Raw genomic sequence first — 27,654 nt, 5'->3', positions numbered from 1 at the left:
CGTGAGTTCCTTCACTTAACCATTACAACAGTAGGGCAGGGCTCCCCTCACCTTATCCGGGCCCCCAAGCTGGTGATGGCAGAGCTGGGATTTATTCCTGGGTTCCCTGTTTCTAAAGCCCGTGCCCCTGCCCCTCTGCTGGGCAGCCCATGGGCTCTGCACTCTGCACCACAGCCCAGGCGTCGCCGGGCTGCCTGGCTGAGGCCCCTGTCCCGCTCAGAAGGCCGGCACGAGGGCTGGCAGCTGAGAAGGTTGGGGAGGGGCTTGAGGAAACGGCAAAGGGGCAGCAGGCCTGGCTGGAGCCATCACACGGGCAGAGGTGGAAATCTCCACGCCTCATGCGAGATGAAGCAGGACCAAGCCCCACCCAGAGTGCCCACCACCAGTCCTTCCTGGCAGCCTTGGGGTCAGCCCCACCATCCACAGTGGGAGAGAAAAGGCCCACGTCCACTGTAAATATCAAAAGATAAACCAGCAGAGAGAGGCGAGAAGGCCAGGTCTCTGGGACACACACAGGCCCTGCGGCTGGGCTCAGCCTTCAGGGCACCATCTTCCCCATGGACCAGAATCTTGAGGCCCCTCTGGGGAGGGCGCCCTGAGCCTGAGGGCCTCCAGCCCGCCACGGCCAGGACTCGGCCTCTCGAGTCAGCTGGCTGCCCCTGGCCAGAGAGTGGGGTTTACATTACCATGTTGTAACCCATGGAGATAAGGCAGGCGCGGAAATCATCCGTGTCCATCATGCCTGTCTTCTTCTGTGGGGCCAGTGGCACCGAGACACAAGGAGGAAGGGCCGGCCGAGGGCCAGGAAGACATGGCCCAGGTGGCCAGAGGGGAGGTCGAGGTGTACGGTTTGGGGGTCAGGAAGGGGACAGGAACGTAGGAGGAGCAGATGCAAATACACATCCGGGGGAAAAGTCCACAGGAAGGAGGAAGACAGAGCAGGGAGATGCAAATATCCGTCCACAGGATGGAGAGCGGCGAGGAGAGAGGAAGGTGGGCACCGAGCAGGTTCCCACGAAAGACAACCGAGGGCAGAGGTCGGAGTAGTGGGGGGAGGAGCCCGACACGGGCCATGGGGGGACAGCAGGAGAAGACGAGCCCCGCGGCCCACAGGGAAGGGGAGACAGGGAGATCCAGACAGAGAGAGAAAAGAAAAAGGAGAAACGCGTTATTTCTCGCCCCGGACGCCACCCCTGAACGTGCTCCATGCAGGAGGCGAGTACCTGGGGGTCGTTGCCAATATCATAACCCAAGCTGATGAGGCAGGCTTTGAACTCCTCGGGACCCAGCGTGCCGGAGTGATCCTGGGGCCGCCGTGCGCCAGCCAGCGAGCCATGCGGTGCCAGGGAGGTGGAGGCCGTGAGGGGAGGGGTGGGCCATGCCCCGGTGGAGGGTAGCGAGTGTGGGGAGACACAGGGACAAAGGCATGCGGATGGGGAGGGCGGAGGGTGGAGGGTCGGGGGAGGAGGGGAAATAAAAGTGCACACGGTTAGACACACAGACGAGGCCCAGGGGCCCTCTCCCTGGCACACTCAGCCCTGCTCCGGAAGGCAGGCCACAGGGGAGCACGGTGAGCCACAGGGGTAAGCAGCTGCCTCACAAGTGCCCAGCCCACCTCCGGCCCTGCTGCCCAGACCGGGGTTTCCAGGAGGGTTCCACCCACCCAGGTGCCTGGAGGGCAGTGAAGCAGGCAGGGGGAGTGGGCAGCACCTAAGACCATGCTCCCACCCCCTGTGGCCACCGCAAAGCCCCAGGGCACTGGGAGGGGCAGCCCACGCAGAACTGTCCTGTCCCAGAGCGAGGAGGAGAACCCAGGACTGACAGCTCTGACAGCCCCGCAGAGTGTCCCAAAGGCTACACCGGGGCGGGGGGGGGCGGGGAGGAGGGAGCCCCTGCTCTGTCCTGAGGCAGAAGCAAGGGATGGTCCCCACAGCCAGGGGACAGCAGGCCTTCCTTTGAGGCGATGGCAGCCTGGCTCCCGGGGGTTGACTCCTGGTCGCAGGAGACCAAGGGTCAGGGGTCAAAGGCTCTCTCCTTAGCTCACAGTGCGAGCACTCTCTCCAGGAAAGCGGGGAAGCTCATGGGACACCAGGACAGCTTCGAAGACTCGCGGCGCAGAGTCAGGGCAGGCTGACAGCAGTTCCTCCCGGCCACCCACCTCCCCTACTTGCCCAGGAAGCAGGCCCACGTGCTGGGCAGTGCCCTCCAGGGCCCTGGGGCAGGAGGGGCTGGGGCTGCCCTAAGCGAGTGCAGGGGGCGGGGCTCACCCGGTCAAAGTGGTTGAAGGAAGCCCGGAACTCGTTCATCTGCTCCTGGCTGATGCCCTTGGCATCCCTGGTCAGGATCTGGTTCTCCACCTCGTTGATGGTCCTGGCGATGGTGGTGAGCAGCTGCTCCCAGCCCACGCGGATGTGCTGGGGGTGGGCAGGGCCTGTCAGCAAAGGGGTCCCAGGCCTGGGCCACCCCTGCCTGCTCCTTCCCCTGACCATCAAAATGGCCAAAGCAATCGAACCAGGCCTTCTGTCCAGATTTACAGTGTCACCAGAGGGCAGGGGAGCCAGGACAAGGACAACCACCAGGACAGAGGACCCTGATGATGAAGGGGGAAGCACAGGAGGGTGGTGGCCCCTGCCCGGGATGGCAGAGACCAGAAGGACCAGTGTGGTCAGGTCAGGAAGGAGGGCGAAGTTGGCAGCAGGAAAAACTAAAGGACAAAAAAGTGGGTAATTCCCTGCATATCCAACTCCATAACCTCACACACATGCCTTCACGGTCAAAACAAGTAGGTCATTTAGAAAGCAGATGGCAAGCCAGTGTTTGGAGACCACCAGTCTCAGAATCACCAGGCTGTCTGTTAAAAATTTAGATTCCTGAGCCCCATTCCAGACCTAGTGAATCAAATTCTGGAGACGGGGCCTGGAAATCTGCATTCTCAACAAGCTCCTCGGGAAATTCAGAAGGCACTGAGGACGGAAGACCCAGAGCTCCAGGAGTGAGGAGAAGCGAGTAGCCCCTCACTTAAAAGCCAGAGTTTATCCTACTATGGCCAGTTTGCTTGGATGATGGGTAACCCCCCACCACTACCCCAGCCCAGGATGGTGAAACAGAAGGGGATCTGGGGGTCCCTCTCTGGAGAAGCAAGGCTGGTGCCACCCACCTCCATGGTGTAGTTGGTGTGCTTGTTGTCGAAGATGAGTGCTTCCTGGATGAGCTGGTGGTCGCCCTCCAGCTGGTCGATCTTGGGCTTATAGTTGACGATGCTCTTCTCGTATTGCCGCAGGTGGCTGAGCTGGTCCTCCAGGGTCCCATGCATCTCAATGGAGATCCTCCCAATCTCCTGCTCACCCGGGAAGGAGGCCCTTGTCAGACCGCCCCACTCTGGGCCCCTGGGGTGGAGATTGGGGCCCCCAGGTCATTGACCAACCCCTCAGATGATTCTTGGCATGGAAACAGCATCATAAAGGATAATGTTATCACCGGCTGAATATCTCCTGTCTCTCGGGCACTTCTGAGCCTCAGGAAGGGGATGCGAGGTCAGTTGCTAACGTAAATGTTCACTCCTCTGCTCCAACTCCCTTTTCAAGCCTAATCCCGGCTACCGTCCATCTCAGGCGCTCTCCCACTGAGCTGGGTCCCTCACAGACTCAGCGCACCTCACCTACCTTCTCAATGGCCGTGCTCCTGCTGTTCTGTTCCTAGGACGCCTGCCTTGCCCACCTCAATCCCACCTGTCCCCGTGGTCCAGGACTAGTCCCCGTTTCTGGAAGTCTTTCATCCATGTAAGCACACCTTGCTTGTAAAAGCACCTTCTGTGCGCTCAGTTCAACTCAGCAAATATATCCCGAGCACCTACTACGCACAATGTGCTAATAAAGCAGGTGGGGGTGGGATGCAGGGAAGACACGAACATGAACTCGACATGGTCTCCGCCCTCAAGGAGCTCAGAGGGACACCATGCTCTAACCCACACAGTGTCCCTTCCTTATCTACATCACCCCCATACCTGGCCCCACAATTCAGCAAAACATTCCACGCTTGCCCAAAGCTTGGTTCTCTCTCTGGGGAGATCACCCTGTCTGACCAAGCTCACGACTCAGGAGGAAGGGAGACCTGGTCAGCCACATAAGCCAGAGGGCAAGCGGAGTCAGTCGCCTAGGCACCGCTCCTTCTGTGGGAAGGACTTAGTGGTGTCCCTGTGTGGGTCTTTGCTCTCAAACCAGACACCGGAATCACCCCACAGGCCTTCCTCGCATAGACTCCACCCCCACCCGCAGGGCAGCAGCCCAGACTCCACAGTCCCCACAGGTCCCATCCCAGAGAAGACAGGGCAAGCCTGAATGGCTGGGATGGTGCTGGGAAGGGTGGAAACCCTCTCCCTGCTTCCCACGATGGGCCCCACCTCCATCTTGGTCTGGATCCAGGGCCCGATGACGTTGGCCTGGGCCGCAAACTGCTTGCGTAGCCTCTCGTTGTGCTGCTGGCGGGTGTGCTCCTCCATCAGAGCCTGGTCCCTCCGAGGCACCAGCTGCCGTACCTGGGGCAGGAACAATCATGGGACACTGGGATGGGCCGGCCATCTGCCCCCACTTCAGAAGAGGAAATGGAAGAGCCGTGAAGGGAAGGGGCCAGTCAGTAATAGAGTGAACACATTGACCTGTTCTAGAAATTCAGCCATTCATTCACTTGACAGATACTGAGCACTTACTATGTGACAATGAAATCAATGAAAAGTCAGTGAAAATCAACAACACACACAGACAAACATCCCCGCCCCTCTGAAACTTACAGTGGCTCCGCCCACACCCCAGCCAGCCCTTGGACTCACGTGGTCCCATTTGCCGTTGATCTCCTGAGGCGTGATGGTTGTGTAGGGGTTGGTGCCCGCCATGTTGACGTGGTAGGTCTGGACAATCTTGGACACCTCGTTGTGGATGCCTAGGATGGCCAGGCGCTCCTTGTCAGCATCGGGGAGGGTGGCCTTGAACTGCTCATGGGCTGTGGTCAGTCCCTGGACATAGACGGGCATGCAGGAGAAGCAGTGACTGGGAGGGAAGTCCCTCCCACTCACTGGTGCCTCCCGTGGGCAAGAGGAGACCAGGGAGACCTGCAGGCCCCAGGGTAGAGGTGGGTGGAGGGGCCACCGGAGGCCGGCCGCACACCAGCTGGGAGGCGCAGCGGTATCAAGCCAGGGCTCTCGCGGCGGAGCCCCAGGACGGCCGGGCTGGCCACGGGAAGGTGCCGACAGCTTCACACTCAGGACTGGTGAAGTCAGCAGCAACCCCCCGGGGGGCGCTCACCACCCCACAGTCAGGTCAGGGACAAGGGGTGCTCCAGGTCTGCTCCTCGGGTGACCTCCCCCAACACACGTTCCTCAGCACTTTGCAAAACCTTTTTCGTCTGACACTCTGCAGCTGTACAAAAGAACAGCTTATTGCTATGAAATGGGCTCCTAGATAATTGTTAGGTTAAAAATATAAGGCTCAGGATACAGTATAGAATAAACTTTTTGCATAAAAAAAGGGGTGTGGAGAAGAACATGTTAATAAATAAATGTGCTTGCCTATGCAGAGACCATGTGGTCATACTGCTCACCTCTGGGGAGGGGCACTCGGGGCTGGGGGACAAGGAAGGGAACTCATTGCTTAGCCTTTTTAGCTTTTAGATTTTATACCATGTGCATATATGACTGAGTCAAAATAAATAAAATGCAAAGCTTTCGAATCTATAACATCCTGGGGATGCTAGCCTCAGTCCTCTCCTCACAGGGGCAGTCCTGCAGGAGTGTGGGCCGTGGGCAGCTGGGGAGCCGGCCTCTGGGGGCGAGGGGGGGCGGCAGCACACCTGGATCTCCTCGATAGTGTGCACGATGAAGGTGTCCTGCAGGTCCTCCATGGCCCCCTCCATCCAGTTGTTGAAGGGTGCGGCCCGCTTGGCATATTCCAAGTACAGCTGGTCAATGGTCTCCAGCAGTTTTTCTGTCCGCTGGGAGTGCCAATGGCATGGAGGTGGGGAGGTGTTTAGCAAAGTCATGTCCAGAATCACCGCGTCCCCCCACCCCTATTCCCAACAGCCTTCGAGATCCTCCCGGCCAGCCCAAAGGGGTTCAGGTCTGGAAGCACAAGACTAACTCAGACAGAAAGAACAGGCTCTCTCTGAGGTGCTGGTTCTTAATATGGGGTGTATGGACCACCCCCCAACTGAGTCACCCAGCCTGGGCCCCAGAGAGTATGGTTTGGAGAACAAGAAGGTTCTCAGCCGGGGTGGGGCTGAGTACACTAAACCGGGAGGATGGGATATGATTAGGACATCTCCATCAGGGCAAAGGTCAAGTCCAGGGTCAATGTAAGCCTTCCACAGGCAGGCCAGGCCTGGGGAAGGTCCGGGGAAGCCAGTGGAGCCTCTCAGCCCAGAGCAAAGAGAGTTGCTGGAGGCAGGCCTCCGCCTCCCTCCGGGGCCCTCACCTCCAGAGCTTCCCTCCGCTTCTGGGTTAGGGCCCCCAGATTGTCCCACTGGTCACAGATCCTTTGGCACCGGGCGTTGACACTGGGTGAGTCGTAATAGTCCAGCTCACTGGGAGGGAGGAGACAGGAGACAGGAGGAGTCAGACGACCCAGGTGACTTCCGTGGCCTGCTCTCCTCTCCCTGGGGCTGGGGCGCTGGTGGCACTGGAAGGCCAGGTGTGCTCGCTTCGTGAAGGCCTTCCAGGACTCCCCTCCCACTCTCAACTCCTTGGCTTTCAGGAGACCACTGGCAGGAGACCAGCGAAGGCCAGTTCTCCTCTGCAAGGGCCCCCACCCCAACCCTGCGAAAACGCCCAATGACAGGAAGCCACTAAGGCCAGCCGAGAGCTCGGAGCCAAGACCTGGTCGTCCTCTGGTCCCACACCAGTTACAGGTGAGGACCGAAGGCCTGGGACAGGACGGTCACAGGCTATTCCCCACCTGGGGGGAACGTCCTTAGCCTTCCGTACTGATGACTTTTCAGGCCACGCTCCCACCTCCCACAGCGCCCCTGTGCCCGCTGGGCCGGGCCTACTTGAGCTCCTGCGCAATGGCGGCGATCTGCTCCACGCGGTCCTGGTGGGCGGCCAGGTCGCTCTCGAAGGCCTCGTGCTTCTTGAGCAGGGCCTTGATCTCCGAGAGGGTGGCCGTCTCGTAATCCTTCTGTCGCAGCATGGCCTCTTTGCCTGGGGTCACAGACAGGGCACGAGGCTGGGCGGGAGCCGGGAGGTCCCATTCTTGACCCCAACTACCCACCCCTCAGGGCCCAGGAGCTCCACTTCCGGTACATCCCGAGGAGGCGTGCGCTATGCGATGATCAATTATCTGCAGTCCGAGAAAGCAGATGTGCAACCGGAACACCCATCCACGATGGGGCAGGGGCGGGAAAGTCACTACTTTCCATGGAGTATGTCAGGGCCATCGGGCGTGGTGATGTACAAAGGCTATGCCGGACCAGGAGGGGAAGTCAGGGCATAACATGAACTTTATAAACAGCAGGAAACGATGATCTATGCCTGTGGTATAACCAGGGAAAAACAAGCCAAGCCCCTCAGGGATACTCCATCTTTAGTTTCTCCAGTTATAGTTGCTGGTCCCCAGCAGCCCGGCAGGGACCCCTCCCCTCAATTACGCTCAGTGTGGGTAGCATGTCCAGTGCACTCTGCACATAAGCCATCAGTGGCCAGAACCTTCTCCCATCATCAGGTGCACTGCCCCCCCTTTTTAGGGGCAAGGCACCCTTGGATTTCTTGGATTTTTGTTTCCCAGGAGAAAAAGGGGATGAGAAATGACCTCCCAGACTGTTGTTAGACAATAGTTATCAGCTACCCTGGGAAGCAGCTGCTGCAGGGCAGGGGCTGACCTGGCCTTGCCTGCACTCCCACCTCCTGTGTTTGCACCCATCAGGGACGCTCAGCCCCTCTCAGTAAACAAAGGCTGGGCTGTGAGGCGAGGGCTTCTTTCCTTCTCTTTACTCTTTTTTCTTTGTCAGAATAATAATATGACAAGTTTAGGGAAAAAATATCACAGATGAGCCTACGTATCTACTCCTTTTCAGTCCTGCCTTATATGGATGTTGTGTTAAAACCATCAGGTGTATATAAATAAGGTTTCCTGCTTTTAAAATACTCAGCAGCACGTCATCAGTTTCTCCTCTGGCTCCAGCGGCTTTTACATGAGCCACTCTGATGGCTGCATAACATTCTGTCGCGTGGCCGAACCGTCACTGGCGTAACCACTCATTGCCCTACCATGGGGCGTTCAGGGCCCTCAGCTTGCACTACTGTAGATGGTCTCATCGCAAACATCCCAGACACGTGACTTCGGCCATGCTTAGGGTTAATTTTTTAGACAGTCTCAAGAAATGGAATTCCCGGGTAAGCGGGCAATAACACTGTCAAGCGTGAGTACGTGTAGCCAGACTGCTGTGCCCAGCAGCTGTGCCGGCATCTACAGGCATGCCAGCACCTCTCATGACCTTGCTGGTGGCTGGCGAGCTGGCGGGGCCAATCCTTGCTCTGTACCTTTTGGCAAGCTGTTCCTGGGCTCCGGAGAGGACACGATAGGAGCATGTGGGTGAACAGGTGCAATTTCCACCATCCCCCTTCTACTCCGCACATGCACGCTTGGATAAACAGCTCCGTACATGCACAGTGGAATGTGGGGCAGCAACCTCATATCACTGTATACACAGCTCAGCAAACCCCCTCTGCTGGGCCAGGCACGCTCCTATCCCCAGCCAAGCCGCGCTACCCCCAAGTGGCCGTCCCTACTCGTCTCCAGCCTAATGTCAGACGATCACAACAGAGCTGGGTGGGGGTGTCTTAGGGCACTGAGCTCCACTGGCCCGTTGGTCTGCCCCAGGGTCTCCAGCTAAAAAGGCTGCATGGCCCTAGGAGATCGGCGGCATGGCCCCCTCTCCAGCCCCAGCCCAGGTTCTGAGGAAAAGACCATTCCAGGTATGATCTTCTCTCTTTGGAGTTAACCTTAGCTGCCAACAAGCAGACATCAGACATGGCCCCAAGAACCTCCAGGTCAGAGTGATGGAGACACACAGGTGCTAAGGCCAGGGCTCCAGGGTACTACAGTGGGAGGCCAGAAACAGGAAAAGGGCAGGCATTGGAGGGAAGATATCAAGGGCTACCATTTACTGAGCATGTTACACGGGCCAGGCACCCGACTAAGCATAAAATGCACTTATGATGCGTAAGCATACAACAACCCCATGAGGAGGTATGCTGAGTTGAATAGTGTCCCCCCAAAACGCATGTCCAACCCAGAACCTCAGAATCTGACCTTATTTGGAAATAGGGTCTTTGCAGATGTAATTAGTTAAGATGAGGTCATACTGGATTAGGGCGGGCCCTAAATGCAATGACTGGTGTCTTCAGTAGGAAACTGAAAGGCAGATTGAGTCACAGAGACCCAGAGAGAAGCAGCCACGTGGTGATGGAGGCAGAGATTGGAGTGATGCTGCCACCAGGCAAGGAACACCGAGGCCTGCCAGCAACCACCAGACGTGGGGAGGAAGCATTGGACAACCTCCCCCTCAGAGCCTCCAGAAGGAGCCAACCCTGATGACAATTCACTTTAGGACTTCTCGTCTCCTGAATTGTGAGAGAATGCATTTCTGTCCTGTTCAACCACCCAGTTGATGGTAAATTGCAGCCCTAGGAAACTAATCCGGGAGGGTACGTCATCACCTGCATGTCATAGACAAGGAAACAAGACCACTGGTCCAAGTTACACTGCTTCAAGGTGGCAATGTCGGGGTTTGAACCCCAACCTAATTCAGGGAAGAAGAAATCATTATAGTGACAGGAATAATTAACACATATATAGCATTGTACTATGCCAGGAACTCTTTTCCGTGCATCTAATGTATTAAGACATTTAACCCTCATAAACCTATGAGGTTGGTACTATTATTGTCCCCACTTTACAAATGAGAAAACTGAGGCAACCAAAAGGCTGATGAACTTGCCTAATGTCAAGGGACTAGCAAGAGACAAAACAAAACAAATAAAAAACAAGAAAAAAAGGAGTTGTGGCTGGTGGTTCAGCGTGAAAGCCAGACCCTTGGAGTCGGGGGCAGGGGCTAGGCTGGCCTTACCGTCCGTCCAGGCCTCGTGGATGGAGGCCTTCTGCCGGAACTTCTCTGCCAGGTGGTCGAGCCGCTCCAGCCTCCGGATCTCATTCAGCAGCCACTCCTCATAGCCCTTCTCTGCCTGCTCCAGGCAACCCCACGCGTTGTTGATGTCCTGTTAAGGATGGGAGGCACAGGGTCAACCCGCCTGGCCCCCCGAGACCCCAGAGCTGCTCCGTGCCTTCCAGGAGGAGCCTCCTCCCCATCTCAGCCATCCCCGTCCAGCCTGCACGGTGTTTCCCAGGGCTCCCGGGCACCAGGCCTCGTGGACAGAGAGTGGGGCTGCCCAGCTACGGGGTGTTGGGTGTGCAGCTCAGTGGGCAGAAAGCCCAAGGCCCTCTGTGCTCCAGGACTGGCTTCTGACAGGATTCTGAGCAATCACAGAGCTCACAGGGCCAGCCAGGGAGACAGAGCAACAGACTGAACGAGGCAGACAGGTGTGGGAGCCTCCCAGCCTTCCCACATTTCTGGGTCCACTCATGGGTCCCAGCCTCCGGGCCCTGGGCAATAATAGCCTGGAGCCTGTAGGGACCCTGGCCTCGGTGAGCCAGCCAGGAGCTGCCCAGAGATAGTGACAGGTACTGAGCATAAACCCACAGGCCTTCAGACAGGGAGCCACTGCCAGGGCCATCCCCTACAGTTAGCACAAGGGCACCCCTGGGCAGTGATGGCTGACCCAGCTCAAGTGCCACCCAGGTCCCTGCCATGTGGCAGGGGCCACACTGCATCCACCCAGAGGAGGGGCTTTAAAGCACAGAGCACCCTCCAGATAGCAGCAGCTCTGGCCATCTAAAAACTGCTGATTCATCCTGTAAAAGGATGCAGTTTTCCAAACTGCATGTACAATGTCACAGCCTTTTCCCTGTCCCCCAGAGTCCCCCCAGGATCCTGCTTCCTTTTCCAATGCTGTCTGCATGCTTCTCCCCGTCCCTTCCATTCCTGCCTTATGTGCTCATGTCTCCTCATCAACTCTCCATTGCAAAGGGCAAAAGCTCTACCCTGTTGAATTTTAAATTTTCTTTTACATGTTTCCCTGGCTCATAAAATTTCTCACGTTCTGCGGAGGGAAGAATAACAAAAAGTGACATAAATGAAGAAAATTATGACATGGAAACCTGGTCACAATATATTGTTGTTGCTTTTAAAGCAGCTCATTAATTAAAACATGCTTTAGGATTCCCTTAAAAATTATGTTTACAGAGACTAAAAGAATCTCTTTCCCCCCCAACATCTTTTAAGTTGATCCTGGGTAGTAAGATTATGAATAATTTCTATTTTCTGAATTTTGCTCATTTATACCTTTGAAATATCCTACCAAAAAAATTACTTAAGGTAATAAAAATAATTTTTAAGTAAGATTCCATTAAAGTGAAAATTAACCTTATTGCTATTATACCCTGTTTGGTTCAACATGTCAAGAGGGATTTTGTTTGCAAAGATGATTTTTCTGAGGGGTAGGGAGGAAGGTGCTGGGGGCAGATCCAAGTGGATGTTCAGGGGTCTGGAAGGGCAAGTCTGACCCGGAATGGTGAGGAGAGAAGGGGCTCTGTTCCTGGGGAGGGAGGGAACCCCACATGGCTGAGTGTGGGCTGGAGCCTGGGTGGTCACCTGGAAGGGAGAACTGGTCTCTGGAGCAGGGTGGGCAGGTAGAGAGCACGCGCCCCCGCCCTGCCCCACTCACGATGCGGCATTTGATGGTGAGCCGGCACAGCTCAGGGTGGGGGCAGCCCGGGCGCTCACCGAGACCATCCTGCCCTCGGAGGGCATGAAGGCGGGCCGGTTGCTGAGCCGCAGCTTGGTCTGCAGCGTGTTGAAGTTGATCTCCAGCTGGCACTTCTCCTGCACCTTGGGCGGCTTGTGCAGGCGCCGGTAGTCTCGGAAGTCCTCCAGCTTCTGCTGCATGGCGTGCATGGTGTTCTCGGGTACCCGGTTCTCCAGCCACGGGATGGTGCGGCGGATCCACTCCAGCAGCTGGAGGTAGCAGGGGAGGATGCTGGGATGGGGGCAAGGACTGGCCTCCCTCTCCTCCTGATGCTGGGGGGGCATCTCTCCTGACGGCACGCTCTTTCCCAACTACCCCCCCAGGCCACTCGGCCGGGTTCCAGGGCATTCCCTCTGAGAATCAAAGGCCTCATGAAGCCTGGTCGCTAGGGTATGTTAACTCACAGCCAGCATCACTCAACCTCCCTGCTCTGCCAAGGGGAGACCTGGGGGCAAGATGGCTCAGCTAAGAGCAGGAGACCCGAGTTCTATTTCTAGGTCTACTACCTGGCTGGGCCTCAGTTTCCTCATCTTATCATGAAGGTGTGAACACTCATTCCCTGAGGCCCCTGCCACCTGACCTTCTAGGATTCTAGAATGTGGGTCCCTGACTCAAAAAGGAAGAGGCTGGCCTCTGGGGCACAGGCAGGGATTGTTTTCCTCGATGAGGTGACGGAAGAGGAGTGGAAGTGATGAGAGGAAAGACGTGATCCCCTGCAGGGTACCAGGCACGTGGCCTGACTAACTCATCTGAATGATGGCGAGAGCTACGTTGTCATGGGGTTAAGTACTGTGATCCTGCCTCAGGTGGCGGAGGTGGTAACCAAGGCACTGTGAGGTTCTGTGACTTGCCAAGGTGACCAAGGTGGAATGGTAGCACAGGGATTAAACCCAGGCACCTGGGCACCAGAACTTGGGTTGTCACTATGCTGGACTGCAGATCTGATCTACCGAGAGGCTGGGCTGAGCTGTTCAGAGGGCTGAATTCTTCTAAGGAAGAAGCAAGTGGAGCTCTAACCCAAATGCAGCCAATGGCAGAACAGCAGATCCAGTCCTGTCCCCTCCTGTCCCCTGGGTGGGCCCAGCTGCTAAGCTAGCCTGAGCCAGCACTGATTTCTCCCCCGTTCATATCCTCTGAGAACCGCATACTCCTTTTCTAGTCCAAGCAAAACCCCCAGCACAACAGTACACTCACTGGTCTCGAAAGGCCTCCGAGGTCCCTTAGCACAGCTCTCACTTGTTAAGTGAAAAAAAAAACAAGACCCAGAGAGGTGAAGGGATTTCCCAGGCTTACTCTCGGTGACAGAAAAAGCCTGGAACTCGGCTCTCCAAAGCCCAGATTGGCCCCGGATCCACCCTCTGCTTTCTGGGAGAGCAGAAGCAGAGCCGAAGCCGCCCTAGGAGGACTGCTGGGGATGAGGGATGACACCCAGCCTGGGACTGTGCCTGGGCACAGATGTGGAGGTACGGGTTCTGGGGCCCCCTCGTCTCTCAGGGCAGGGTGGCGGGGCCTTGCTGGGGCCAGGCCGGGAGAACCCACAGGGAACCCACATCGCTGGCCAGCTTTTCGTAGTCTTCCATGAGGCGCTCATTCTCCTGGTTGACGGCCAGCACCTTGCAGATGCGATTGGCGGCTGTCTCGGCCTGGCAACAAGACAGAGAGGGACACGGTCAGCCTCACGACAGCGGGAGCGCCTGGCACACGCCTGCGGTGACAACGTCTCCCTCCGCCCCTGCAGATCACGCGGTTGGAAGGCACCTCCCAAGACTCTGAATTCACAGGCTCCTCGCCATCCTCTCTGCCAGCCCGGGCCGAGTCCCACAGATCACGTGAGCCCAGACGGAGACCTTAGCGGCTGAACTGGGGGCCCCTGAAGAAGAGCCTAAGTTTGAGATCCAACATGTATGTTGGAAAGAAACTAATCCAATGACTGGTAGAATCGAAATACTCAGCTCAGGTGGAGGGGTGAGAAAATCCATGCCCATCCTGGAATTCCAAACTGGAGACCCTGGGACTCCCAAGGCTCAAGGCTTTCAGACTGGCTTTGCCAGCATCTTGGAGATGCAGGAATTCTAATCTGGGAGTCCTAGAATAAGGTGCTGATAAGGAGCGGGGCCTCTCAGGACCCCTGCAGAATCTCTCTAGGCTCCTGGCCCAAAGCCCAAAGAACTTTAAGAGAAGCTGCAGGAATTAAGGATCAACCCAGCACAGGTAGGATGTCCAGAAAGCAGGCACGGGCACCTCTGGGAAAGCTATGCACACACTCCACACCGAGTGCTGGGCCAGCAGACACCCGATGTGGGCCTTGGTGGCAAGAGGAACTAAACAGGACTGAACAGCAATCAGATACAAAAGGCCCAGCAACCCCAGGGGACACTGCTTCTCCCGCTTAGAGGGCACTGTGCACCCGACACCGGCAGGGGCCAGGCGCTCCTAAACCCACTTTGCTCAGGTGATCTTTGAATGCAGTTCTTGTACACATCCTAACCCAGCTGCAAGGGGAGGGGAACTCGAAGCCATTGTGGGGGTCCTGTGATAGGAAGATGGCCTAAGGGTGGCAGCAGATAACGCCAATGAGCAAACAGACAAGCATCCTGGGGCCCTGGAGAAGGGTGACCCTGCAGATGGCAAAGGTTTAAGGGGGAGAAAGATGGGACCTTGTGCCCGGTTGATGAACAAGACAAAACGGGTTTCAACTGCAGCAAGATAAACTGAGGCCAGGCATCAAGAAGTTCCTGAGAATGACGGTGCTTTGACTTGGGAAGGAACAACTGAGAAGATGTAAATGCTTTTTCATTGCAGAACTCTGCAAATAGAACACACGCCCACCCAATCATGTGATGCGTGGGTGACTGCCAGGTGTGTGTGCGAGGGGGCAGGATGAGATCACCATAAAGGTTCTTCCAAGCTCCAAGCGAAGACACTGCACCCTCCAGGGCGAGGTTCCAGGGCGGGTGGGCCTCCAGTGGGAGAGCTGTGGGCGTGGCCAGAGGGCGAGCTGAGAGTCCCAGGTCTCAAGAAACTGAGACAAGCAGTCAATCCTTAGATCCTCACCACTGCGCCCCAACCTAACTCTGTCCTGATGCCAAGGCCACTTCTCACAGGACCATCAGGAACTCCTGACAGATCGTCCTTCCTCTAAGGAACCAACAAGCAACCGTGGGGGATCCCAAGAGGCCACAAGGAGAGAAATTCCTTCCTGGAGCCCGTCCCAGAAGATGTGGGGCCCCGGAACGAACAGGGTCATGGGAACTGGGCTGATGTCCCCATGAAGCTGCCCCAGGAATCTGCCTGGAGTCACCGGGGCCACGTCCCTTGAAGGCTGGGGAGGGGACCCGGGGGAGGCCAGGGCTCTCCCGTGTGCTGACATGTATGTAAGACTGTGGGGTGGCTGCAAAGCCCCCAGCCCAACGTGCTGACCAAGCAAGTAAGGATCACAGGTAGCCCCTAATCGTCGGCGAGACGCAGCTGCCACTGTGATGGCGAATGGATCAAGCCCACCTTCATCGTGTTCTCCTCCTGAGTCATCTCAAGATCCTGGGCTCAGAGGCCGTAAGCTTTGATCTGTGTGTCAATCTGTGAACTTGGTGGACTGAGGCCTGTGCTCATGGGATTCTGGAAGGCACGTCCCGCGGGCCTTAAGGGCCTTGGCCGTCCCTCAGAGGCCCCAGGGTCAAAGGGCGCTCCTTTTGGATGAAGTCTAGGGGAGTTCCCGGGTGGGCCTCCCGGGGACTTTTTATAAATATCATCAAATGGGCTGAGAAAATATTTTATAGAAACAGGCCAAAGGACGACTTCCAAGTGCCAAAGGAAAAGATTACGAGAAATTTGTGTTGACCCTTCCATGGTTTGTTTTTTTGTTTTTTATGACCCACTTTAAGGTGTATTGTTATACACTGTAATACAAAACAATGTGCTTAGTTTTATATGAGTTATTTGTTTCTAAGTTACGGATTATTAGCCCCGGAGCGCTTAGCTATCCTCAAATGAAACCCTCAGCTATTCCAGGCCAAACTGCCACGCTACTAATCAGCATCAAATTAGCTGGTACAGGTACAGTCTGGAGAGGAAGCAGCCTCCATGCCGGTGACATCCAACAGCCACATGAGGCCAAATGACGCGCCGTGGCGCTGCCACCCACCACCTACAGTCATGCGAGTGCCACGAAGATCTCATCTGTGACATTTGTCGTCAAAAATTTCCCAAATCTAGCTAGAATTGCCTTCCTCCCACAGCTTCCCACTGCCTAGTGTTTCTCCATGTCCCAAGTCAGCTCCCTGCCCTGGTGTCCCTGCCAGCGAGGCCCCCAGACACAAGGGAGCCAACCCCGCGGCGCTCAGCCCTGACCCCAGCGACCGACTCTGGCTTTGCCCCCAGTCCTCACTCCAGGCAGCGGGACGGACGTGCTCTCCTCTGGAGGCTGCACCGTCACACCATGGAGCGTCGCACAAGCTGTGACCACCTTCCTCCACCTTCCCTGAGCCTTTCAGTTGCAGATCCCCACCACTCAACCCTTAAGAGCCTCAAGCTCCAGTGTCTCCCGCTGGAGAAGCCTCCACGCCCCGCAGCCCTGCAGCGCCCCTCCCCCTGCTCAGCTCTGCCGCAGAGCAGGGATTAGGCCACAGCATCACGAGCTTGTTTATTAGGAGCTTTCCCGGGTGGACCATGAATCCCTCGAGGGCAGGAACGGGGTTTCTTTCCCTTAGAAGATTCACAACCAGCTGGCGACAAATGGAAGGCTGCGAACAGCATCATCTACTCCTAAAAGCATCCAGAACCCCCTACAGCAAGTCCGGTTCGTGCCCCAAAAGGCTGTTTCTCAGAAACAGTTCCCAATAGGCCATGAATGTTAAAGCAACAAACTACACAAACAAACGCTGGTTGCCACAAGCCATTCTAAACCCCTCCAGGGGAAGAGGAGGGGAGAGGAAAGCTGAGAAAGGATGAGAACCAAAACCAACGCGTCAGACAGGAGTTGGTCCTCATCTGACTAGGTGCGTCCATCACACACACTGGCATCCGTACAAGTGCAGTACCCACACAGGCACACAAACACGTGTACACCTGCACGCACGCATGTATTAGACTCGGCCGTCTTTCTAGTTCCACCGCCCAAGGCTTGATAAGAGAAAGACAGTGAAGAGGATGCAGGGCACTGGGCGTGGGTTTCAAGGACACTTTCCCCCACTGGCTCCAGACACGGAGACAGTCAAGACAAGAAGAGTCTATGAGTCTGAAAGACTCCTCCTTCTTCCACGGGAGAGGGGCAAGATTCCCCTCCCACCAGCCTGCTGAGCTGTAAGCAGTTGCCTGACTCCTTCGAAGTGGGATGGGAGGGGCAACTCTGGGTAAGGCTCCTGACCCAGGACGTGAGAGGAACACACCCCCATCCCCACCCCCCCACCCCATCCCCCCAGCTGGTGACCTTGTCCTCATGTATGGACAAAAGGAGCATGAAATGATTGCAACAAGGATGAGTGAGAGGGAATAGGGCATGGGGGGAGGTGGTATGAGATTTGGGAGGGAGAAAAGCAGGCTGCTTCACACACTCACACACACGCACGCACGCGCACATGCACACACACGCGCGCACACACACACACGCGCGCGCGCACACACACACTCCCTTCCGAGCATCACCAGCCAGGACACAGGGAAGGCTTCAGAGACAGGGAAGGCCAGTGTCAACGGGCATGAAGCCCAGGAGAGAACCCTGCAGGAGCAGGGGAGGAGGAAGGAGAGCTGGAAAGAGGGGAAAGACCACGGCCGAGAGCTCAGCCTAGCCCTGGGTGCAGGCAAGACTCTGTGCGGTTCTCAGGGCTAGAGGCCCAGTGAGGCAAGTAGATAGATGGTGCGCACATCCTGCCTAAAAGGTGGGGTATAAGAGGGGCCAGAAGAAGCTGACAAGAAAGAGCAGCAGCAGAGGTGGGACAAAGAGAAAGAAGCAGCAAGAGGCAGGCCAGAGAAGAGGCTGAAAGGGCTGGGCCTCCTGGGGAGGCTGGGACACCCAGGATGGGGAGCCTCCAGGCGGGGCTGTTTCCTGTCGGGCAGTACCCATGAGGCCTGGAAGGAAAGTGAGGAAGGTCTTGGGTGCCCATCCAGGCAGGGCATGGGGCGCCTCTATTGCAAAACTGTCATACTTATTCTGTTAGAAGACATTTTTACTGCCATTTGCAAGATTATTTTTGTAAAAAATATTCAAATCTTCATGGTCGATGGTGCACACAGGGCACCCCTGGGTAGTATGCAACCTGCACCACTGTCCCTGGCAGGCCTGGTTGGGAAGGATCAGGCAGGACTCTGAGCCTCTGGACTGGACACCGGGGGGAAGGCAGAAGACTTCGCCCTGCCCTGGCTGCTGGGTAATGTGAGAGGGTAGCCTTGCTTAAGTAGATGGAGGGAGAGAGAGAGACGTGAGGAGGTGCTGGATATTTAAGAGAATAGGCAGGAAGCAGAGCCAAGAACTGTGCCGCCTGGGATAAGGGCTCTCAGCTCAGTCCAGGGGAGGAGCCGAGACCGCAAGCTTCTCTCCCGTTTGTGGCACCTATTATGCCAGAGTGTAGGGACAGAGATGCAGGCCATCCAGAGGCTGGCGTTCTCAGGCATCTTTAAGTGTCCTGGCCAAAGCTCAGAGAGCATCTTGCCCTCCTACAAGGGGCTGGGGTTGCGGTAAGGGGAGGGGGGCTTTTCTAATCCCGCCTTTCATTCCACGGGCTGCAGTTCCAAGGGGCTGCGGCTGGAGTATCCAGGGCGGATGGAAGAGATGGGCAAAAGGGCGCTGGGAGAGAGGGCGAGGCAGAGGGAGAGCTCACCTTCTGCGCACCGAGAAGGCGTGGCAGTGACATGAAACATTAGGTCACATGGCCTTCCCATCCGGCCTTAGCGTGCCTACACATCTGCACAGAGAAGGAGAAGAGGTTGAGAGAAGAAAGTAGGCAGCAGCGGCGCAGAACAAACCCAAACAGCCATGGTGGACAGAGCACACAAGACAGACGGACAATGAGGGAATGGGCAGAAAGAGAAAATGAGATGATGGGAGGAGAAAGGGGCTGGGGTGGGAGAGAGATAGGGAAGAGGTGGGGAAAAAGGGGTGGGGAGAGGGGGGCTAGGGAAGGCTGAGCAGAGGGTTGGGGAGGCGGGAGCATCGCCCCATCATGCATTTCAAAACAGGCCACTCAGACTCCATGCAGAGGGTGGGAAATTTGCCTGAGTATGTGGCAGCTCCAAGGCCCAGAGCTGAGAGGGCCAAGCCTGTGGTCTGTCGTCATAGCGACCTGGATGTTGTGCTTCTAGGGTCCTGCCTGTGAGGGGACCTGGGGGAGGGGCGCCTGCCACCCGAGCTAAGCCTGCTAATGAAAATATTCAAATCTTCAGTGTCTGCAGTGTGAATGATGCCTTTGTGGAGTGCAGAACCTGCACAACTGGACTTTAACCTCAGGTCTCCCTGGGCAAACCTGGGTCAGGACACGTGAAGTGTTCACCGCAGCCCACCCTTTCCCATCGTCTCCCCAAGGGGTTGTGCAGAATGACCCCGCACGGGGGCCCCAAGCAAGATATAGAAGGCACCAAGGCCCAACAGGGCTGTGGACAGATTTGCTAAACCACGCCTGTGAGCGGGAGAAAGGCGGGGGCTTCGTGACGCCTCTGCAGAACAGGTCGGTGAAGACAGGCGGCGCCTCCCCAGATCTGCCTCTGTAAGGGACGCCTGCTGCTCTGTTAAAGCTATAGCCTCAACAGCGGTGGGCACAGAGGGGCTGCTGCCCACAGCGCTTCCAGACCTCCAGAACCACCCCTGGCTGATCTCACCCATGCCGCCCTTCCTGCTGAAGCCCGCCATCCGGGTCCCAGAAGGTGAGTGCTTTCCCAGTGTTCTCCAAGGCAGTAGAGGAAGATGAGAGAAAGCAGAGGGGCGGGTGGGAGAGGAGTTGAGCAAGAATAACATGCCACGTTGGCACCGGGGGCTGCCGCTACCGAAGAGACAGACCATCGGACCCTGTCGACAAGGAGAGGTGGGGAGAGGAGGGGCGGGAGGGCATGGCTTGGGGTCTGGCATGAGGTGTGCTGGGCAAGGAAGGAGCAGGGGGCCCTGGGTACCTTCTGGGCTCCAGAGAAGGCGTGGTAGAAGCTGGACACGTAAGTCATGATGGCTTTCTCATCCGGGCGGGCTGTTCCGACGATGTCTGTCAAGAAAAATCTGGAGTTAAAGCCAGCTGGTGAACACATGATACGCTTCCTGATGTGATGGGGAAAGCAGCTCTCAGAACCACCAAGTCTTCTTGCCAAGACGCTGAGCCTGCATCTAACCAGCCATCTGGCATCAGCTTCCACTTACGGGAATGCGAGAGGTAGAGGAAGGAGTGAAATGGTACCCGAGGAAGGAAACAGACAAACCAGAGTAAGGGGTACTCGGGACAGCTGGTCTGGGTTCTACAACAAGTTCAATGCCAGGAATGAAAGGGGTCGGAGGGAAGAGAAAAGTGCGACAGATTAGAAAAGACACAAGAAATAGAACAACGAAATGCCACGTGCAGACTCTGTTTGCATCTGGATCAAAACAAAGCAACTAAAAAGAAATAATGGGGAAATTCGATTCTGAACCAGGCAGCAGATGTATCAAGAATTATTGTCAATTTGCTTGATGTGAAAATTATTTTATGATTGCATAAGAAAATATTGCTATTTTTAAGGTATGTAATCTGAAGTATGTAGTAGTGAGATGCTGTGATGTCTGAGACTTGCTTTAAAATTTCAACAAAGAAAACAAAAGCGAAAAAAAAAGGAAGTGTGACAAAACCTCAGTAACTGTTCTATCTGGATGGTGGGTACAGGGAAGCTAATTATATTATTCTCCCTGCTTTTGCATGTTTGAAATTGGCCTTACAACTTGACAGACATTGTCACAAACTATCATATCTTCCATCTGTTCTCCTAAGGGCCCATCCATCTTTCCAAAAAGTCATTTGTATTTCCACAAGTGCCCTCTCTCCCACTCCCTTTCCCCTGTGAAGTCAGGTATGTATATAGACCCCAAATTCAAGTCACCCCTTTGAGTTACTCATCACTGTAAGCTCCCATGTGTGTCCATGATGCACATGATAGTAAACTTTTTTTCCCTCCCCTACAACCACAAAGGACCACTGCACTCCACCCCGGCACCCCCTACCCCGACTCCAAGGCCAAGCTGAGGACCATGCTCGGGGCGCCCTTTTCGACACCAGCTACCACTTCTCCCTCCAAACCTCAGGGAATCTGTCTGTGGAATCCCTGAGAAACAACTGACCCCCTGGCTCCCCAGATGAAGACCAAGCCTTCTCCCTTCTGGCCTCAGGTGCGGGGCCCGCCCTTCCTGGCCGCTGGCCGCAGCCGGGAGAAGAGCCGAAGGCCCAGAAGGAAAGCGCCTTTCACCTTCTGCATCCAACATCTTGGGGATGTCCAGGTACTTCTCCGCCACATCGAAGGCCGTGTTCAGGTTTGTAAGTGGGTCGTCCTAGGGGGAGAAGGAGAAGAAGGCGGGAGAGAGGCACAAGAAGTCTCTGGCTACCCACATCTCGATGATCACCAAGACTGGGGGCGGGGGGACTGCCACATGCCGCGGAGCAACGGAGAGCGCCACAACTACTGAACCTGTGCTCTACAGCCCGCGAGCCACAACTGCTGAGCCTGAGTGCTGCAACTACTGAAGCCCGCGCGCCTAGAGCCCGTGCTCCAGAGCAAGAGAAGCCACCACAGTGAGATGCCCAAGCACTGCAACAAAGAGTAGCCCCTGCTTGCCTCAACTAGAGAAGAGAAAGGAAAGGAAAGGAAAAAGGAAAAAGGAAAAAGGAAAGGAAAGGAAAAAGGAAAGGAAAAAGGAAAGGAAAGGAAAGGAAAGGAAGAAGGAAGGAAGGAAGGAAGGAAGGAAGGAAGGAAGGAAGGAAAGAAAGAAAGAAAGAAGGAAAGAAAGAAAGAGAAAGAAATGCAAGCTAAGACCAGGCACTGGCCTGGGAGCCATCAGTCTTGGCTTCTGGTTTCAGCTCCACCACCAGCCAGCTAGCTGGACTGGTAAGTAACCTAACCTCAGTGTCCCCACCGGTTACTCAAGAGTTGGCCTAGGAGCTCTCAAGCCCCTTTGGCGCTCATATGAAATGTGGGGCTCCTTCAAACAGCTACAGTCTTCTGACTACATTCTGGCTCTGCTATCTTCTCAAGAAAACTTATTGGGGATCGGTGAGGACGTGGAGTAATCGGAACCCTCGTGCACTGTTGGTGGGATTGTAAAATGGTGCAGCTGCTGTGGAAAACAGTATGGAGGTTCCTCAAAAAGTTAAACAAAGAACTACTATATGACTCAGCAATTCCACTCCTGGGTCTATACCCCAAAGGATTGAAAGCAGGGACTCAAATAATTTGTACACCCACATTCACAGCAGCATTATACACAATAGCCAAAAGGTGGAAATAACTCAAACATCCACTGACAGATAAATAGATATGGAATATTATTCTGCCGTAAAAAGAAAAGAGATCCTGAGACGGGCATACTACAACATAGACAACCTGGAAAACATTATGCTAAGTGAACTAAGTCAGACTCAAAGGGACAAATATTATATGATGCCACTTATATAGGCACCTACAAGAGTGGTCAAATTCAGATACAGAAAGTAGAGTGCCAGGGACTGGCGGAAGGGGGAGTGGAGAATGATGGCTTAAAGGGTTCAGAATTTTAGTTTTGCAAGATGAGGAGCTCTGGAGTTGGGTGGTGGTGATGGGTACACACCAGTGTGAATGTACTTAATGCCACTGAACTGTGCACTTAAAAATGGTTAAAGTGGTACTTTAAAAATTATGTATATTTTACCAAAAAAAAAAAATTTAATGTGGAAAAAAACCCCATAACTTAGTCGGGGGAGTTCCTCGCTGGACCTCCCACTCGATTCTTGGTTCCCAGACTAACCCAAAGCAAATGGCTTTGTCAGCCTACCACTCAGCTTCCGCGTTTGCCAAGGTGAGAGTCACAGGGTACAAAAGGATAAATCCATTCATCTGGGACGCATTCAGGAAGAAACTGCTCAAAATAGAGAAGGTGGAGTCCTTCTGGGAAAGTCTCTGACAGCTTCCAGAATAATAAAAAACCACTGTCAAGCAGCAACAGTCATTTCCGTCCAGGCCCTCGGCCATCCTCAGGCCCCGGGTGCACACCCACCTGCCCCCCTCGATTCCCAAGGACCGCCAGGCCCCCCACGCCCACCTAGAGCGGGTGCCGGAAGGAAGTGCTTCCCGGTCACAGCCCTCGGCTCTCCCCTGTTCCCAAGCACCAGAGGCTCTGGCAACCTCTGTGCTTTCTGGAAAGAATCCACGGTTCAGTGGGAACAGGTCTGTGCTGTTTCTGGATTGTACTGTTGCTACTGAATTAAAGAGAAGGGGAGACAGACAAAGAGAGACAGGGAGAAATGAAAAGACACAGAGAGGGACAGAGGGTGGGGAGAGGCTGGCCGGGAATGAGACAAAGGCCCCTGGACTCTCACCTCCCAAAAGGCTGAGGCTCCTGGAGTCGGGGGGTGGGGCGGGGGCCGAGACTGAAAAGCCACAGTCAGCACGGACCCCACTTTATGTGGGGGTGAGGAACAGCTGTGCACTGGCTGGCTGCTGCCCACCCCGGCCCCCCAAGCAGGGACACAGGCACATGCACACCTGTCACCACAGGGCATCGGCTGACCGCTAGGGTGGTACGTGATGATGATACCTTTAAAGAAAGTCTCCGCCTCTAGGATTCCCCCACCTTGGCCCCTGTCTGGTTTGGCCACACAGCTTTCAGGTGGGTCGGGGGGTTCTCAAATCGATTTTTTTTCTCTTTGCAAAGTGGCTGAGTTAGAGGGCTGGGACCCCCCCCATCCCCCAAGAGGTCAGCTGGACCCTCGTCCACATACACCTGGATACCGCCATGCACAGGGCCAGGCAGCGGGGCTCTCTCCTTCGGCAGGTGGGCTTTTCCAGGTGGGCAGAGGCCCAACCTCAAGTTTCAGGCCCAGCTTGGGGTTTCTGGAGGGGATAGAAAACTACTCCTTTCCTCCCTCACAAATCCTTTTTGGCGGTTCACCCCACCACACACCCCAAAAGGAGGTTCCGATGCCACAGAGCTGCTGCTGCACCAGCAACATGAAGCCTTGCTTGGCCACTGGGGGCAGAGGCAAGGTGGGGGACTTCACTGAACACTGAGCTCTCCAAGTATCAAGGTCAAGGAGACAAATACCAGAACGGTCATTCCTAGAAGCCCTTTGCCAAGAGATTCAAGGACCAACAGGTGACATTCCAACCCGAGCTCCAGACCATATACCGGGGGCACGAGGAGGGCTCCACGGGTGGCCTCTCCCAGGATGTCTGCACCACAGGGCCTCTTGGTGCTGGGATGGGCTGAGACGGAGGATGCTGAGTGCAGTCACGGTGTCCCAGACAGACCTCTCCCAGGTCAGGCCAGCAGCTTTAACCAGCCCGGACACTAAGAACCATCACGAGGCTAGACACACAGCTCCCACCTCCCGGTCTGTTCCTCGACATCTTGTTGCTCAAGAAAAGCCCCAGCAACTTCACACCAAAAGCACAGATGAATCAAGCAGCACTGAAATCCCCAGCCAAACTTCAGCGATGGGGGAAAGCAAGTCATGGCGGGAAGCTGCCCAGGACTGCAGAGCAAGCCTTGGACAAGGCTGGGACAGATGTCTCTAAAAATACGCAATATCTTAAATTATGGAAGTAATATATGCACCTTGCACAACCCAGAAAAACAGAAGGGAAAAGGCCACTTGGTATCCCTTCATCCTAACAATTGCTTTGGTGGTTCTGATATTTCTCCTGGCAGATTGGGCACGTCAGCAAGTACCTATGTGCTATGCACATACATACTCAAGCAGCCCTGATAGAGGAGGTGTTTTACTCTTACTTCTAGAAGGGTTGTCTCCTCAGCTCATCTAAGGAGACTGACACCCCTTCACACTGGGCCATGGGCTCTCAGAACAGGGGGCCCAGTCCTGCCCATCCCCCAGCCAACCAAGGGGGACCAGTCGGTAGGAGCTGCTGGGGGAGGGGGCAGGAGGGTCAGGTGAGCACACGAACCTTCCGCAGCTTCCCGTAGTCAATCAGCTCAGGCCGGTGTCGGTGAATCAAGGCACAGAAGCCGAGGCCGTCCTTCCAGCTACCCGGGGGAGAGAAGGGGGGGCAAGCTGGTGAGTCGGGCCAAGCAATAGGGGCAAAGCACTAAGCAGGGGTCTTCTCTTTTCCCAGAGATGAGTACATAACCCTTCAGAGCAGGAGCTGGGAGAAGATACCGTGGGAAGGAACTGTCTTCCTGCCACGATCCCAGGCACTGGGGTACAACACTGTGGGGCTTGGTAAGTTGAGACACACCTGCCACATCCAACCCTACCCGCCCCCAAGGTCCAGGGCCCTCGTCTGCTCTGTTCCAGAGCTCAGGCTAGAACTTCCCAGACACGCTCCTTGGGGGTCTCCAAGGGCATCAACCAAAGGTGTATCAGGCAGTAGCTAGGAGGGACAGGGCTCCTCTCCAGGAGGAAGGGGGCATCAAACGGCGACACTCCCTTCCCAGAAAAGCGACTTCTTCCCCAAGTGTCTTTGTTCTGTTCTAGAGCTAAGACTGACCCAGCCAACGGGGTCCTTGGGGGAAGCAGCCCAGGTTCTGCAAGGGTCCCTCAGACCCCAGCCACTCACCTTATGTGGAAGTTCTGGATGTTGACGTTTTTGTAAGGGGCTGTCTTTCTCTGACACCACAAGAGCAGCCCTTCCTTCGCTGAAGTCTCTGTGGGGAAGGGAATGACGGGCAGAGAGGTCAATGGCTGGCTTGGTGGAGGGAGGGGCGTGGGCTCATGGAGGTCCCACCGTGACCACAGGGTCCATGCTCTTTCACACAGGGGGTCCACACAAAGACCCCTAGATTTCAACCCTGCTGCTACCAGGCCAAAAATCTACTTCCTTGACAAAGTTTGAGAACTTATTTGAGAAACATAGAAGTAAGCTAGGAAGCGTTTCATAACTGGCCACCTTACACATTTAAATACTGAGAAAATGGCTTTTCAAACTTTCAGAATATCTCCCCGTCACTCCCTTTTATGCAAAGAAATGGCAACAATACAAAATAAGCTGGCAACTTATGTCAGGTGGCCACTTTGGGGAGGAAGGTTTGATTGGTCTGTGAAATCTGAAATTCATGAATCTTCAGATAGGGGCCCCATGTACCCTGTGGAGGGCACACAGCCATGTGGGAAGAAAGCATTAGGACTTCCGGTTGCATTTAGTGTTCATCTAAAAAAAAAAATGGTTTCCTTATATTTAATGCATGGATCAACACTGTTGCTGTGTGTAAAGCAGACATGTATCAGTAAGATAGGGCAGGTATCTGAGAGGACCCCAGAAGCTCCCAGCCCAGGAGGGCTGCAAACTGCACCGCCCCAATGTGTTCATGGCTGTGAATTGCAGGTTATAGTACTCAGTAAAGTGGGTTTGTGGATGATCTCATTTACTTTCGATTCACAAAATGGACTTTAAAATGATGTTAAACAATTCCTGCAAAGATAATATAATAATTCAAGCACAAGAAAACGATTAAAAAAATCAGCAAAGCTAACGCTTCTGCTTTTAGTTCAAGCTCTTTGTCAGTCACATTACAAGAGGAAAAAACGATTTAATCAGAACTGACAAGATGTCTACCCAAAAGAATAAACTCATCAAGAAAGCTATTTGAAAACCAGATTTATATCTATTATCACTAACAAGCACCATGCCCTAAGTGACTCCTGAGGGTATCTTTTTAACCACTTCAGCCCTAAATACCAGGTATCTATAAACCAAACTTAGAATTTCACACTGCTGTATCACCAAGTGTCAAACCAAGATTTCCATAACAAAGCAATTTAATCCACATTGTTCTCATTAAAAATTATTTTGAACAAAAATCTTTTCAAGATTTGATTTCTAGGCCATTAAAATGAATTAAAAATATTTTTAAAATATCTCCACCTCATCTTTAAAAACTTTGGTTTGGTGTGTTTTATAATATGCATAGAAATACATGCATATAATTTAGTGCAAAATAAATACACACGTATCAGACATAAAGCTCAAATACTGCTGGAGTGTGAAATCAAAAGTTTAGAGAGATCACTGCCCCAGACCATGGTGGCCCCTTGCAGATCTACAAGGTGGCCACCAGAGGGTGCTACGGGAGCAAAGTGGAGGACCTGGTGTCCGCTCACCCACCTGTCACTCCCTCCTGACTGCTATTCCCCTACCCTTTCAGATTTAACAACCCAAGAGCCAAGTGGGGTGTTTCCAATACACTTCCCCACAGCAACCTTGGGCTTTCTAAGTGAGGGGTTTCTCTGGGGCCAACACATCTATGGGGACCAGCACTCCAAACAGTTCTTACTTCCCTGTAGACTAGGAGAGCGCACAGATGCCAGCGATGGGTAAGCGGCCCAGGATGTGGCCCATGATCAAGGCCCTGTTGCCCCGGGGATCAGGGAGGAAGACGTGATGGTGAAGGCACGGGACAGGTGGAAGCCTGGGGATGGCATGGAACAGAGCAGAAGACCTACCTTCCACGGAGATGTCCTGGATGGCAAAGCGGAGGATGATGGTCCAGATCATGCCCAGGGTCATTTTCACATTCCCATCCACGATTTCTACAGACACGGCAGTAGGACACATTAAGAGGGGTCTCAGCAGGAACAGAGTCCACACTCCCTGAGTGCCCA

The 27,654-nt window shown here is 54.8% G+C and overlaps 1 protein-coding gene across 6 annotated transcripts in view; it reads right to left on the bottom strand.

Moving 5' to 3' along the window:
- The window catches only part of ACTN1 (actinin alpha 1), a 95,188-nt gene that overhangs the window by 3,239 nt on the left and 64,295 nt on the right, over positions 1 to 27,654 (bottom strand). For 2 of the 6 annotated variants that reach the window (XM_067732419.1, XM_067732394.1), the window contains exons 4-20: positions 27,496 to 27,582; positions 25,613 to 25,700; positions 25,001 to 25,079; positions 21,314 to 21,395; positions 20,003 to 20,088; positions 13,459 to 13,551; positions 11,887 to 12,117; positions 10,114 to 10,261; positions 7,036 to 7,186; positions 6,462 to 6,570; positions 5,842 to 5,982; positions 4,826 to 5,008; positions 4,400 to 4,534; positions 3,158 to 3,337; positions 2,268 to 2,414; positions 1,224 to 1,304; positions 687 to 752 (exon numbers count right to left, since the gene is read on the bottom strand). In XM_067732419.1, coding sequence (XP_067588520.1) covers positions 687 to 752; positions 1,224 to 1,304; positions 2,268 to 2,414; positions 3,158 to 3,337; positions 4,400 to 4,534; positions 4,826 to 5,008; positions 5,842 to 5,982; positions 6,462 to 6,570; positions 7,036 to 7,186; positions 10,114 to 10,261; positions 11,887 to 12,117; positions 13,459 to 13,551; positions 20,003 to 20,088; positions 21,314 to 21,395; positions 25,001 to 25,079; positions 25,613 to 25,700; positions 27,496 to 27,582 — 2,087 coding nt within the window. The remainder of the gene's footprint in view (positions 1 to 686; positions 753 to 1,223; positions 1,305 to 2,267; positions 2,415 to 3,157; positions 3,338 to 4,399; positions 4,535 to 4,825; positions 5,009 to 5,841; positions 5,983 to 6,461; positions 6,571 to 7,035; positions 7,187 to 10,113; positions 10,262 to 11,886; positions 12,118 to 13,458; positions 13,552 to 20,002; positions 20,089 to 21,313; positions 21,396 to 25,000; positions 25,080 to 25,612; positions 25,701 to 27,495; positions 27,583 to 27,654) is intronic. The other 4 variants (XM_067732431.1, XM_067732412.1, XM_067732422.1 and 1 more) reach the window with 2 other exon arrangements.

This window comes from Pseudorca crassidens, chromosome 1 (assembly GCF_039906515.1).
Source record: "Pseudorca crassidens isolate mPseCra1 chromosome 1, mPseCra1.hap1, whole genome shotgun sequence".
Classification (NCBI taxonomy): Eukaryota; Metazoa; Chordata; class Mammalia; order Artiodactyla; family Delphinidae; genus Pseudorca; species Pseudorca crassidens.
This window is presented reverse-complemented; position numbering and strand designations above follow the sequence as displayed.